At 39.9% G+C, this 12,930-nt stretch overlaps 1 protein-coding gene across 35 annotated transcripts in view; it reads left to right on the plus strand.

The window, feature by feature from the left end:
* Positions 1 to 12,930, plus strand: part of LOC136832065 (von Willebrand factor A domain-containing protein 5A-like) — a 61,403-nt gene that overhangs the window by 28,438 nt on the left and 20,035 nt on the right. For 30 of the 35 annotated variants that reach the window (XR_010851035.1, XR_010851033.1, XR_010851034.1 and 27 more), the window contains one exon: positions 9,045 to 9,095. The exons of the other annotated variants lie outside the window; for them this stretch is intronic. Coding sequence is in view for 27 of the 30 variants with exons in the window: in XM_067092624.1 (XP_066948725.1) it covers positions 9,045 to 9,095 (51 nt within the window). In the remaining 3 variants the exon portion in view is untranslated. The remainder of the gene's footprint in view (positions 1 to 9,044; positions 9,096 to 12,930) is intronic. 35 annotated transcript variants of the gene reach the window in all.

Raw genomic sequence — 12,930 nt, forward strand, 5'->3', positions numbered from 1 at the left:
TTGCTGAATATCTGAAAAGGGTGTTTGTATATCCATGTCAATATGTACAAGTTACTGAATATCTGAAGTTGTTGTTAGTGTATATATGTCAATATGTACAGAGTTTTACTGAATATCTGAAGTGGGTGTTTGTATACACATGTAAATATGTGTAAGTTTTACAGAGTATCTGAAGTTGTTAGTATATATATGTCAGTATGTACAAAGTTTTACTGTAGTGGGTTTTGTATATACATGTAAATATGTGTAAGTTTTACTGAGTATCTGAAGTTGCAGTTTGTAATACATGTCAATATTTACAAGTTTTACTGACTATCTGAAGTGGGTGTTTGTATATACATGTCAGTATGTACAAGTTTTACTGAACATATGAAGTGGTTGTTTGTATATACATGTCAATATGTACAAGCTTTACTGAATATCTGAAGTGGGTGATTGTTTATACAGCACAGTACATGTAAATATGTAGATGTTTTACTGAATATCAGAAGTGGGTGTTTGTGTCTGTGTAATTGCTTCAGATAAATTGGATACTGTACATCAAGTGAGTGTTTCTGTATACATGCAGAAGTGTATAAGTTTTACTAAACACCTTAATTGTTTTTGCATACCTTGCTTTATCATGTTAACTACTGTAGTATTATACATTTGTTACCTGTAACTATAACTTTCCCGGAAACAATTCCTAGGCATATGCCCTAAGCAATTTCCTGCTAAAACAGTCAAATGTTGCTGTCAAACAGTCATTGACTATTCTTAAGCACACCAAACATTCTAAGTTCCTGTAATTATTAGTTGTTCCAATGGAAATATAAACCTTTGTTTTCATACATGGAGTTTCTTGCGCAAGACGTGTTGGGCTCCTACTGTCTCGCAGTAAAAACAAATCCTATTGCATAGGCCTCTGCCCTCGCGCAACCTCAGACTCCTTAATTCATCCACTGTGTTCTCAGCTGTATGAGTGCCCTGTTGCTACTGCATTTTTCCCATATATGATGTGAGATTTCTCTGTGTGTGCCACGTGTGCTTAATATTCCTGTGTATTCCATTGCATGCAGTTACCCTTTTGTGCTTTTACCTTTCTTGTAGCCAGGTGAATGAAGGAGTAATAGAAATTTGTGAAATTTTTGGAAACAAGGTCGTTAGTGCACTTTTTTGTTCATTGTGGGTGACCTCCTTTGTCTTTGCTGTGATTTGTGTCGCACTAGTGTTGTGAGCCCCTGGCTACTGTGGTGGTAATAAGCTGGAATTCAGGTGATGTGTTGATGAGGGCAGGTGATGCAGTAAATTTGAGTTCCCCATAGTAGGAGACTGGCACTCAGTTTACTTTTCTTGTTGGGGAGAAAAATGAGTGTTAAGCGTAAGGGATGGCAGGTACCTCAATGGGCCTCATATGACAAGAGGAGTCATATGAAGGGTGGTACATCTTCCATAGAAACTATGATAACCCCTTCCACTCCCTTCCGTGATTCTGTCTTCCCCTAGGCTCCCTTCATCATCAACGTTTCTTGTGTCTACTATCAACGTCTGAGGAAGAACCTGTGCCAGGCTGATGGAGATGGTAGAAGCGATGTAGAAATGCTATACATCCTTCAAGATGGCTTGAGAATCCAATATATTGGCCCATGCGAGTTTCCTGCAGGTGGTTCCCCACCTTCCCCCGACAACGATGAGCAGGGAGAGGTCTTCAGTGGTGGTGACCCTGTTTTTCCTGCAGGCACACAGGCAGGGTCGAGACAATGATTTTTTGAATGACGAGAAGCTCAGCGTCTCCTCACTTTGAAACTGGGTGATGAGAGGATCCATCTTGCCCATCTTCAATTTGCGGTTCGTTGGAGGGGAAACATCCAACAGCTATAAGGCTGAGATGGTAGGTTCCAGATGTCAAGAGGTTTATCATGGGCTTCTCCATTCTGCAACAGAACGCCAAGAGATGTCATTTCAATCCCCTCTGCTGCAGGACTGGAGAGAGGGGCAGCATGGTGACTCCAAAGGCAGAGTCACTCCGGCCTGAAACATTGAGGCGTTTTCATTAGGTGCCCTCTTCTCTCCAAGACCTGACATTGATAGTTTCATTGTGACTTGCTGAGATTTGAAGCTAGCAGGGGTGCCTATGCTCAACATCTCTGAGTGTTGAGTCACGACAGTCCAGTTGGTGACATGTACTGGAAAAGGAAAGGCCTTGTTGGGACTCCCTCCCCTTGGTGATCTAGCAGCAAAAGGGGCTGGCGCCACCACCCCTTTTTCAAAGTACAGATGAGTGGACAGTGTCTGTCCAGAGGCATGGATACAGACTGACCTATGATGCCACAAAAACCCTGCTAGCTCCGTTTCCTTCCCATTCTTCCCCTACCTCCCACACTTACTGAAGGGGAGAGCCCTGAAGAAGGAGGCACTAGTGATGGTGCAGGTCCCCACCCTCTTCCTGGATTCTACAGCTGCCTCTTCCTAGTGGAGAAAGCATCCGAGGGGGTGGCCTCCAGTGACAGACTTGTCAGCACTTAGCAAGTTCCTACAACAGACTGTTCTCCTTGGAGATGCCCCAGTTGGTGTTGGTGTCCATCAGACAGGGGGATTTGATGGTCTCAGCAGATGTGCAGGACGTCTACCTTCACATCCCCAGTCATGTGGCCTCCAGGAAGCATCTGCTCTCCATCAAGAAACTGGTTCTGAGGGGCAGAGCACACCTTAAGCTTCTCCAGTGGCAGATTTTAGACCTGGCCTTGACTGAAGGGTGACCCATCACTGCCCATAGAGGTGACCAAGAGAGTAAAGGAAGATCTGATGTGGTGGAGAGACCTGGTCACCCTGTTGTCAGGAGTGCCACTCAGCAAACCTTCCCCAGAGATGTTGGTATTCTCTGATGCCTTTGGAAAAGGGTAGGGCGCACACCTCAACATAGAGGGCATTTCGGGGATGTGGGGTCCTGAGGAGGATGAGGAGCATATTAACCTCCTGGGGATGAAAGCAGTATGGTTTGCTCTCCAGTGCTTCCAACACCTTGCAGGCCACTTGGTTGTCATGATGACTGACAACACAATGATGGTATCCCACATCAACAAAAAAGAAACAATCTCTCCAACCCTGGGAGGTTTGGCACCAGTGGTCAGCCTCTCAGAACCTGGGAATGATGGCAAGGTACATTCCAGGGAAGAGGAACGTCATTGCAGACCAGCTCTGCAGGAAGGACCAAGTCATTGGGATTGAGTGGTCTCTCACCAGGAGGTAGCGTACAGTCTCCTGGATCAGTGGAAGGGCCTTGTGATTGACCTGTTCACAATGGCTGTCAATGCAAAGTTGCCCTTGTACTGGTCCTTATACCAGACCAAAGAGCGGCAATACAGGATGTCTTTCAACATCCAGGGGGCAGCATGGATGTAAATGTATATGCCTTCCTGCTATTTTGCCAGCTTAGAAGGGTCCTGAACAGGCTTTACCAGTCCTGGGAACTTCAGATTATCCCAGTGGCCTCAGGTGGAGTGGCATGCAGACTTGCTGTACTGTCAGATAGACATCCTGAGAGAGGTGTCACAGACGCCTGACCTTCGGGCAATGGGGCGCAACAAAGGGTACCATTGAAGCATAGCTATCCTCCAGTTTCATGGTTAGAGGCTATCCAGCACCCCCTCAGATAGGAGGGCATCCCAGAGGACTCTGCAGCAGCCATCATATATACCCTCAGACCAACCCCCCCTCCTCCAGCAGGGGCCCTTGGTTGGCCGAGTCGGTTGAGCTTCAGACTGTCATTCGATGGGCCGGAGTTCAATTCCTGCGACTGGCTGATGAAGAGTTAGAGGAATTTATTTCTGGTGATAGAAATTCATTTCTCGCTATAATGTGGTTCGGATTCCACAATAAGCTGTAGGTCCCATTACTAAGTAACCAATTGGTTCTTAGCCACGTAAAATAAGTCTAATCCTTTGGGCCAGCCCTAGGAGAGCTGTTAATCAGCTCAGTGGTCTGGTAAAACTAAGGTATACTTAACTTTTTTCCTCCAGCAGGGTCTACCAGAGTAAATGGGCAGAGTAGAGTACTGTACTGTCATTGGTGCTGTTGCAGGAGTCACAATCCTCTCAAGACTGTAAAAGAGGTAGCAGACCTAGTCTTTCTCGGACAGGACAGCATCCTTTTGTTATCAGCATCAAAGGGTATAGGGAAGCCCTTGCACATCTTCCGGCTGAGGGGCATCTACCTGTCCAGATCATGGGAACTATCAGCCACTATCCAGGACTTCCAGAAGAAGTGTTCCCCTAGAGAGCTGTAGGCACCAGATTGGGACGTTATAAAGGTCCTCACTAGTCTGTATGGTGCCTTCTACAAGCCCCTACAGAAGGCCTCTGGCAGAAACCTGACCCTGAAGACAGTGTTCTTCCTGGCACTCACCTCAGCCAAGAGAGTTTGTGGCCAAGAATCAAAGCCCCTTGGTCCCAGACCTGAAATTTTATTGTGCCCAGTCAGTGTGTGGAGACAGTAGCTTCGTTAAGGTCTGGCTGTAAGAGAGTGTTTGTCAGTATGAACAAGACAAAGAAAGAGGTCTCCAAGAATACCATCTCCTTGTGGGTGAGGGAGGTCATCAGAAGGGCATATGACTCCAAGCAGGATGGAGGGAATGCCCACAATACCAAGAGGATAGGTCCTTTGATGGAATACTGGGAAAATAAACCACCCCCTCCTGTAGGTACTGAAGGCGGCCATGTGGAGGCAGCAATCCACCTTCTCCTCCTACCTGAGAGGTCTCTCAGGTGGAGATGTCCCAGGACACCTTCACTTTGGGCCCTGTAGTAGTGGCCTAACAATGCCATAAAGGTGTTGAGCTTCCCTGGATGAGGAACTATGCCAAGAGGGACACAAGCACTGGACGATGTGCCTGGGGTAGGGGTTGAGTACAAGGTGGAAGTCCTACCTTTACACTGATTAGTTTAGGCCTGTGACTGAAGTGACCTGAGGGTGGAGTCCTGTACAAGTTACCCCAACCACATAAGGCACACCCACCATGGGGTTAGTTAGTTAGTTATAAATGATTTGTTTAACTGGATCTCTGAACCATTTTAGGGTTCTTCTCGGGCTGGAAAAAAAGGGGGGGAAGAATACATAAAAAATTAAATAAGTAGTTAAATAAATAAATAACTAATAAAAAAGAGGAAAATATCAAAATAAAATAAAAAATCGAGAGGGGAAAAAAATAAAAAGAAAAAAAAGGAGGGGGAAAATTATTTTATTTAATAATTTAATTTTGTTTAAGAAGAGAATGATAATATTAATTGAAACGTTATTACCTTCAGCTAGAATATCCTTTATTGATTTATTTTGTAAATAAGTATTTCTTTCATGTTGCCATCTGGGACAGTCAATCAAGATATGTTTGATTGTTATTGGGATGTTGCAGCTTTCACAAGTTATTGGATTTGTGTGTGGAGTTGACATCAGATGACCATGTGTGAGTCTGGAATGTCCTATTCTGAGTCTTGTTAAAATTACTTCTTAATTGTTTGTTTTTGGGTAGAAGAATTCCACTTTTTAACTTTGTTCTTAATTTGTCTTAGTTTGTTGTGAGAGGGTGTATTTGATCAATCATTTTGCCAATCCCTATAAACTAAAGGTTTAACTGATGCTAGCCAGCCTGATATGGGAGCTTTCGTAGTAGTTGGGGGGATTGTACAAGCCAATTTAGCAGCTTTATCTGCTCTCTCATTACCCTCAATGCCTACATGGGCTGGGATCCAACAAATATAAACTTGAAGGTCATTTGTAATTAACTGACGAATTTTCCGTTGGATATTTTGGACAAGGTGATTATTTGATTTGAATGTTCCTATTGCTTTAATTGCACTTCTTGAGGCACTCAGTATGAGTGCTAAAGGAATTCCTTTTTTTGATATAATGTGGAGAGCCAATTGTATGGCTGTTAATTCAGCTGTAAATACTGATGATACAGTATTTGATGATATTAGAGGAAGGCCCATTTGGATAGTTTCATCACTTGAATAGGTTGATGAGCCCACTCCAGCTTCATTTTTGGATCCATCTGTATAGATTATGAAGGGATTACCCTTCCGTCTTATGTGTTCCATGGCATGTTGATGGTACATTTCTATGTTGAACATATATTTTTTTTAAAGATATGATAGATATGTGCATGTTTTTGCCCTTTTTAGTGTCCATGGTGTGATCTGATTTATTTCTTGGGTAAATTTGGGTATCATGGTATGTAAATTCAATAGATGATTAGTTTTTTTTAGTAAATGAGTTTTGATTTGGGTTATTATTTGTACAGTATTTTGATTATTGAGAAATTCATTTGATACTGACAGGAGATGTGCCTGGTTGAAGGGATAAGCCTCTTCTTAAAGCAATTAGATCTCTGTAATATTTTAGAGGCAGCTGGCCTGCTTCTGCTAGGATTGAGACAGTTGGAGAAGAGCGGAAGGCTGTTGTACATATACGCACTCCCTCGTGATGTAAAGTATCTAGAGATTTTAGAGTTGTTTCTGAGGCAGTTGAATAAATTGGACAGCTATAATTTATAATTGATAGTACTGTTGCATTGTACAACATTAACATTGTATCTCGTCCTGCACCCCATTTGGTGTGAGAGATTTTCTTTAATAATGTAAGGGCTTTAGATCCTTTGGCTTTGATATATTTGATATGATCTTTCCAATTTAAATGCTGATCAAAAATTATACCCAAATATTTAATACTATTGCACATGTTTATCTCTTCATTATAAAGATATAACTTAACAGTTTGTTGTTTCAACCATCTTTTGTCTTTGTAGAAGACAATGCCGTTTGTTTTATTTGCCAACAACTTGAAACCTACTGAGTTAGTCCAAGTGGTTATATTATTTGTTGCTATATTAAGTATTCTTTGAGCATGTCTCAGAAAATAACTTGAATAATATATTACAAAATCATCCACATACAAGCTATTTTGTACACCCTCAGGCAGGTTCACAGTACTGTAATATCATTTATTGCCCAGGCAAATAAGATGCAGCTCAAAACACGGCCTTGGGGTATAGCCTCCTCTTGTATGTAGGAATTTGAATATGTGTTTTCTATGCATACTTGAAATGTACGATTTGTTAAAAAACTGTTGATAAATATTGGAAGGTGACCTCGAATATCGGATTTGTGGAGTTTGTGCATAATATTGTATCTCCATGTGGTATCATATGCTTTTTCTATATAAAAAAAATAGCCACTGTCAGCTTTTTCTAATCAAATCCTTTTTTAATATGATCTTCTAATTGAGTTAATGGGTCTAGTGTACATCTACCAGCTATTGATCCCGATTGGGTAGGTGATAAAATTGAGTTTTTTTGTTATAACACATGCTAATCTTTAACCATTTTCTCCAACAGTTTGCACAAGCAACCTGTTAGAGATATTGGCCTATAATTATTGGGGTTGCTAGGGTCTTTTCCTGGTTTACTGATGGGTATGATTATTGCATGTCTCCATTTAGTTGGGGAGACATGCATTAGCCATATGTTATTATATAATTTTAATAAGAATTATTTAGCTAGTGAAGCTAAATTTTGGATCATTTCAAAAGAAATCATATCATGATCATGGGGTAGTAGGGACAGATCACCCCTCCTTGTAAGAGCCAGTCTTTATTTGTAAAAACGTAGGTTTGTATTTCTGTCAGAGCAAATTACACATTTTTAAGTAATTTGTATTTCTCCTAAGATACAAATCTATTTTTTCATAAGGGAAATTTTACCCACGGCAGCTGCCCTTTGATTCGTCAATCTATCCCCAGCATAGGTTGATTCTCACAGTCGACGAGTTAGGCTGCCTGAGGTCGCATGAGGATAGAGGTCTATGCAGTTAGAATTTTGTGTTTATTGTGAGTAAGTAGCAGCTGAAGTGCGTCTTGCATGAGAAACTTCATTTTTGAAAGAGGAAGTTTGTATCCTAGGAAAAATACAAATTACTTAAAAAATGTGTAATATTTTGATTATCAATGGTTTCATCAATCTCTTTAATGAGTGTCACTACTATTGGAAGAGCAATTTTCTGTAAGGAAGTGAATAAGACAAACAAGACAGTTTTAGACTCTTCTAGGGCTGGACTGAATGTCTTGTACTTCAGTGAAAGGTATGTGTGTTGAGAAAAAGATCATTAATCAATAGGTGAGACGAATTGTTATTCCTTGACATAAAGGTAAAAGTGATTGGGGATGGACATATTTTGAGCAGTGAGACACTGCCCTAGATAAAGAGGGAAGAGTCCTCAAGAACCTGGGTAAAAGATAACCCGATGACTGATAATTATCAGTGATTGTTGGTATAGCCACCAAAGGATGAAGAGGCATATTTTTTTCATACAACAATGAGATTTATGCTACTGTTCCCACTAGGGAACCAAGATTGAATTTCAGGATACTTCCTTCAAGATCTGTGTTTACAAAAATGAAGAAACTATTCAACTGGTGTTATTGTATGCATGTAATTTCTCAGCCTCAATAGGTGTAATAGGCATTTGTAAAGTAATGTTAGAAATCTATGAAACAAAAGTTTATCTCAGATTTGTGTTTTATACCATGCAGAAGGCCCTTAGGTCATCATATGCTTCAGGCATCTGGTCTCCTGACAGGAAATATGAAAAGTAACTGGATAGTAACTAAGACCTCATGGAATAGGCTAAAGTTGCATTTTCAAGACCAGCACTGATTCTGGATGATTCCTAGCGTAAGCTAACCTATTCTTTACATTTATCATTACAACAGGAAAATTATTTGCAAAAGGAATATTTTTTTTTTAGGAGAGGCTTGGGAAAACCTTATTTACAATGTCAGTGATGAGTGAGTGAAGAATCCTGAATAGTTGAGATCTGAAAAGCTGAGAGCCTACTTGGAACAAAATTATTCTAACTGCTATAAAATCCTAGGCCCTAATATTTTCTTGTAACTTTTTTGAACTTTTAATTTTCTAAGAAATAACAATGTAAATTGTGTGTTGTGTCCTTTGTTCAGTCCTTTCATAATTTTTATTTGTTCAATCAATTAATTATTTTTACTTTGTTTTCTTGCAGGCACAACCAATACCTCGAACTCGTAGTCCTGGAGTTTCATTTCGCTCAATGGTAATTTTCATTTGAATATTTGAAGTGTTGTTTGTGTATGTGTACAGTATATATGCTTAAGATTTAATGAATTCCTTAAGTGAGTGTTTGTATATATATTTAGAAGTGTGCAAGTTTTACTGAATGCCTGAGTTGTTGTATCATGTTAACTGTTTTAATCTTATACATTGGTTACCTGTAACTGTAACTCCTGGAAACAAACCTTAGGCACATGCCCTAAGTATTCAAATGTTGCTTTCATGACAGTCACTGACTATTCTTTAATCCACCAAACTTCCTAAATTCCTTTAATTATTAGTTGTTCTGATGGGAGTACAAACCTATGCTTTCGTAAGTGAAGTTTCTCATGCAAGATGTGCTTTGTCTGCTACTGACTTACAATAACAGCAAAATCCTTTCACATAGGCCTCTACCCTCACTCAACCTTAAGCTCTAACTCATCCACTGTGTTCTCAGCCATATGAGCACCTGGTTGCTACTGCATCTTTTCCCATTTTTGATGTTTAGATATGTTTTTTTTTATAGCGTAGTCGCTGTTTTGTCCTCAAAGGAGTTACCTTCCATGGTCTACCAGAGCTCCATGGTGACCAAACTAATATCAAAGAATTCTCTTCTAATTTAGTTGGTCTTTTGGCCAGGTATTGTGTCGTAATGATTAACATTACAGTATAACACATGATGGAGTATATAATGGACTCAAGATAAGAGGGCACTTTCCCTTATCTTCAGCGAAGCTGAACCCAGTTTTTCCAACGTCAAAAGAACCTGCAAGAAAGAGAAGTGACTATTGCGCATGCGCATCCACCCTCTTGTTTACAACCGGGCCGTTAAAAGACCAAGGAGCCATTACCTCTGTTTGGTCTAAAGCGAACGATTCGCATCGTTACCAGCGCTCCGAAAAAATTCGACTTCTTTCTCCGTTTTAGGATCGAGGATTATGGAAACATCAAAAATAGCAAGATAAGTGCTCAATATTAACAAACAGTTAAAAGTTTTAGTTTTAAACTTTTAGAATTTATATAATTTGTGTATGAAAGCCGGAACCCGGCTCGTTGATCGCTAGCCTACCTAGCCTGTAAAGCGTTGATTGTTACCTAGTTTTGTAAAACGAAAATTGTTTTAAGTTCCAACTAAATGTTTTAACTAAGAGAAATGTTCCACAACTTACTATTAATATGGAAAATCCTTTCAGATTATACGATGTCTACAATAATCTAGGCAGTAAGTGAGAATAATTCAGACTAGATTAATAGTGGATGTTGTCTGTAGCCTATGTACATCCTTGGATTATGTATCCTAAGTGGCCAAGCTTAGAACATGAACCCTAGGATTAGAAAATAACAATATCTGGGCAAAGTAAATCGATAGCCTAACAATGAGGCTACATATTAGTATAAATTTTTTCCCTTTTATATAAGCCAGTGCACTTTAGCATGAGCTAAATCGACGACTAGCTTAGGCATTACCTTATATCAAGTTAAGTGGTAACTTTTCATGAAACATCCCATTTCTGGACTAAATTCTTAGCCTAGACCATGTAATTAGGATTAAATGAAATCGTAATCTGTGCTAGATGAGATGTAACTTAGCCTTAAGGCTACATACTAAGGTAGACTAATTGTGTTTTGTTTATGTAACCCATACACTTAAGTGTTAATAAAATAATCCAGATTAGGCAGTAGCCTAGATTAGAGTAAATTATAACTTGGTTATAAGGTTACACAATAGTAATTACTGTTTTATATAGTAAACCAAATAGCCTAGGATTGGATATAAACAACAAACTGGGTTAGACAAATAGTTGAATAATTATAAGGTTATAATAATCTGGATTAGACAATACCCTATACCAGGTTAAGAAAGAACAGTATCCTAGCCTAAATAAAATAACCTAGTTTGTTACGACTCGGTAACATATCTGTAAGGTTACATGCTAGTAGGGTCTTGTGTAGCCTATATCCTTAAAGTTGATATAAATCCAGAACAGGCAATAGCCTAACCATATTAAGTAGGAACCTCCTTATAAGGAATATCCTACTATTAGCCTAAAACAGTGATGGCCGAATATCAGATGAAAAGGTAGTCTCGGCCACATAAAACAGAAAAAACATATAAGAGAATTATTTTCTGTAAAGTCTATATCTTTTAAGTTATGAATAAGCCTAGAATAGGTTAAGCAAGAACCTTCTGAGAAATCCTTTATTCTTAGATTAATGTAGATTAATCTAGAATCATTACCCCAAGCTATATAAAACAGTAGTTTGGGTTAGTCAAACAAATTAGTTCATAGCAGTTAGTCTGAATGGCATGACAATTGGAATTAAAAATTTCACTTGGGTATTGCAAAAGGACTAGCAGTGTATAAGTAATACAGCCATGTAGAGGTATCAAAACTAACCTAAACCCTAGAAGGTTTAACATATTTATTTAATTAAATGTATTAAAACTGCACAATTGTAATCAAATTAACCTGTAATATGAAAACTATATGAGGAACTACAGAAGTGTCCCTCTTTTAAAAACACTATACTAACTAGCTTCTGAAAACAACTTGCTTTATATCACTACAGGGCCGCCATTAGGCAGGATCCTCAGTTCAATATGCTCCTGGCAGCAAGTTTTAAGGACAAAACAGCCCCTTTTAAGCTGTCTCAGTGGGGCCTAGGGTTCAGTAGGGGTGAGGAAGAGAGAGATTATCTTCCCGGCAGAACTCCGGCAACAGGTATTTAACCCTTCCTCTGAACATCATCAATGTGTGGGCCAAAACCCATTAACATCAGTCGCCAATACCTCCCAGGTTAACCCTGTGGAGGAAGTAGAGAAATCTTTACATGGAGTTCACATTCTTATTTAAAAAATATGGAGTGAACATTGCCATCGAAATGGCCCTGCTGAACCCAGAAGGCTCAAGAACATAAATTTAAGCTAGCCATGGAAGAAACCTCACAGAAGGAATTCTATTCCCCATCCCGCTATCATTGCTGAATAGGATCTTTCCCCCAAAAGGGATACTGGGATCCACCTAACTCAGACTGAAATGTCTACTTTTTTGGAAAGGTATAGTAACCTGCCCAGGACCTCTGCCCCTTCATTAACAGGCAGTTACAGTTTAGTTGCTGAAGCTCAGTTAGATTGCACAAGCTCCCCCAAAAGGGATACACAGTTTATGGCAAGCTCCCCTAAAAGGGGTAGCATTTTGCGGCAAGCTCCCCCCAAAAAGGGGATACATAGTTTGCGGCATTTGATCAGTTCTGTAAGAAAATTGAGTTTTTATTGACCTGTACCCCCAAAAGGGATACACAGTTTGCAGCAAGCTCCCCAAAAGGGATACACAGTTTGCGCCATTTGATCAGTTCTGTAAGAAAATTGAGTTTTTATTGACCTGTACCCCCAAAAGGGATACACAGTTTGCAGCAAGCTCCCCAAAAGGGATACACAGTTTGCGCCATTTGATCAATTCTGTAAGAAAATTGAGTTTTTATTGACCTGTACCCCCAAAAGGGATGCACAGTTTGCAGCAAGCTCCCCCAAAAGGGATACACAGTTTGCGACATTTGATCAGTTCTGTAAGGAAATTGAATTTTTATTGACCTGTACCCCTAAAGGGATACACAGTTTGCGGCAAGCTCCCCCAAAAGGGATACACTGTTTGCAGCGAGTTCCCCAAAAGGGATATACAGTTTGTGCCATTTGGTCAATTACATAAGGAAATTGAGTACCATCAAAGATGCCCTTGCCACAGAATGGCAATATATAAGGGACATAAAGCATGATTCTGAAAAGCAAAGTCAGTCAGTCAGTCATGTACACACCAGAGTGTAAAAGTACTACATCC

This window comes from Macrobrachium rosenbergii, chromosome 49 (genome assembly GCF_040412425.1).
Source record: "Macrobrachium rosenbergii isolate ZJJX-2024 chromosome 49, ASM4041242v1, whole genome shotgun sequence".
In the NCBI taxonomy this organism is placed as follows: Eukaryota; Metazoa; Arthropoda; class Malacostraca; order Decapoda; family Palaemonidae; genus Macrobrachium; species Macrobrachium rosenbergii.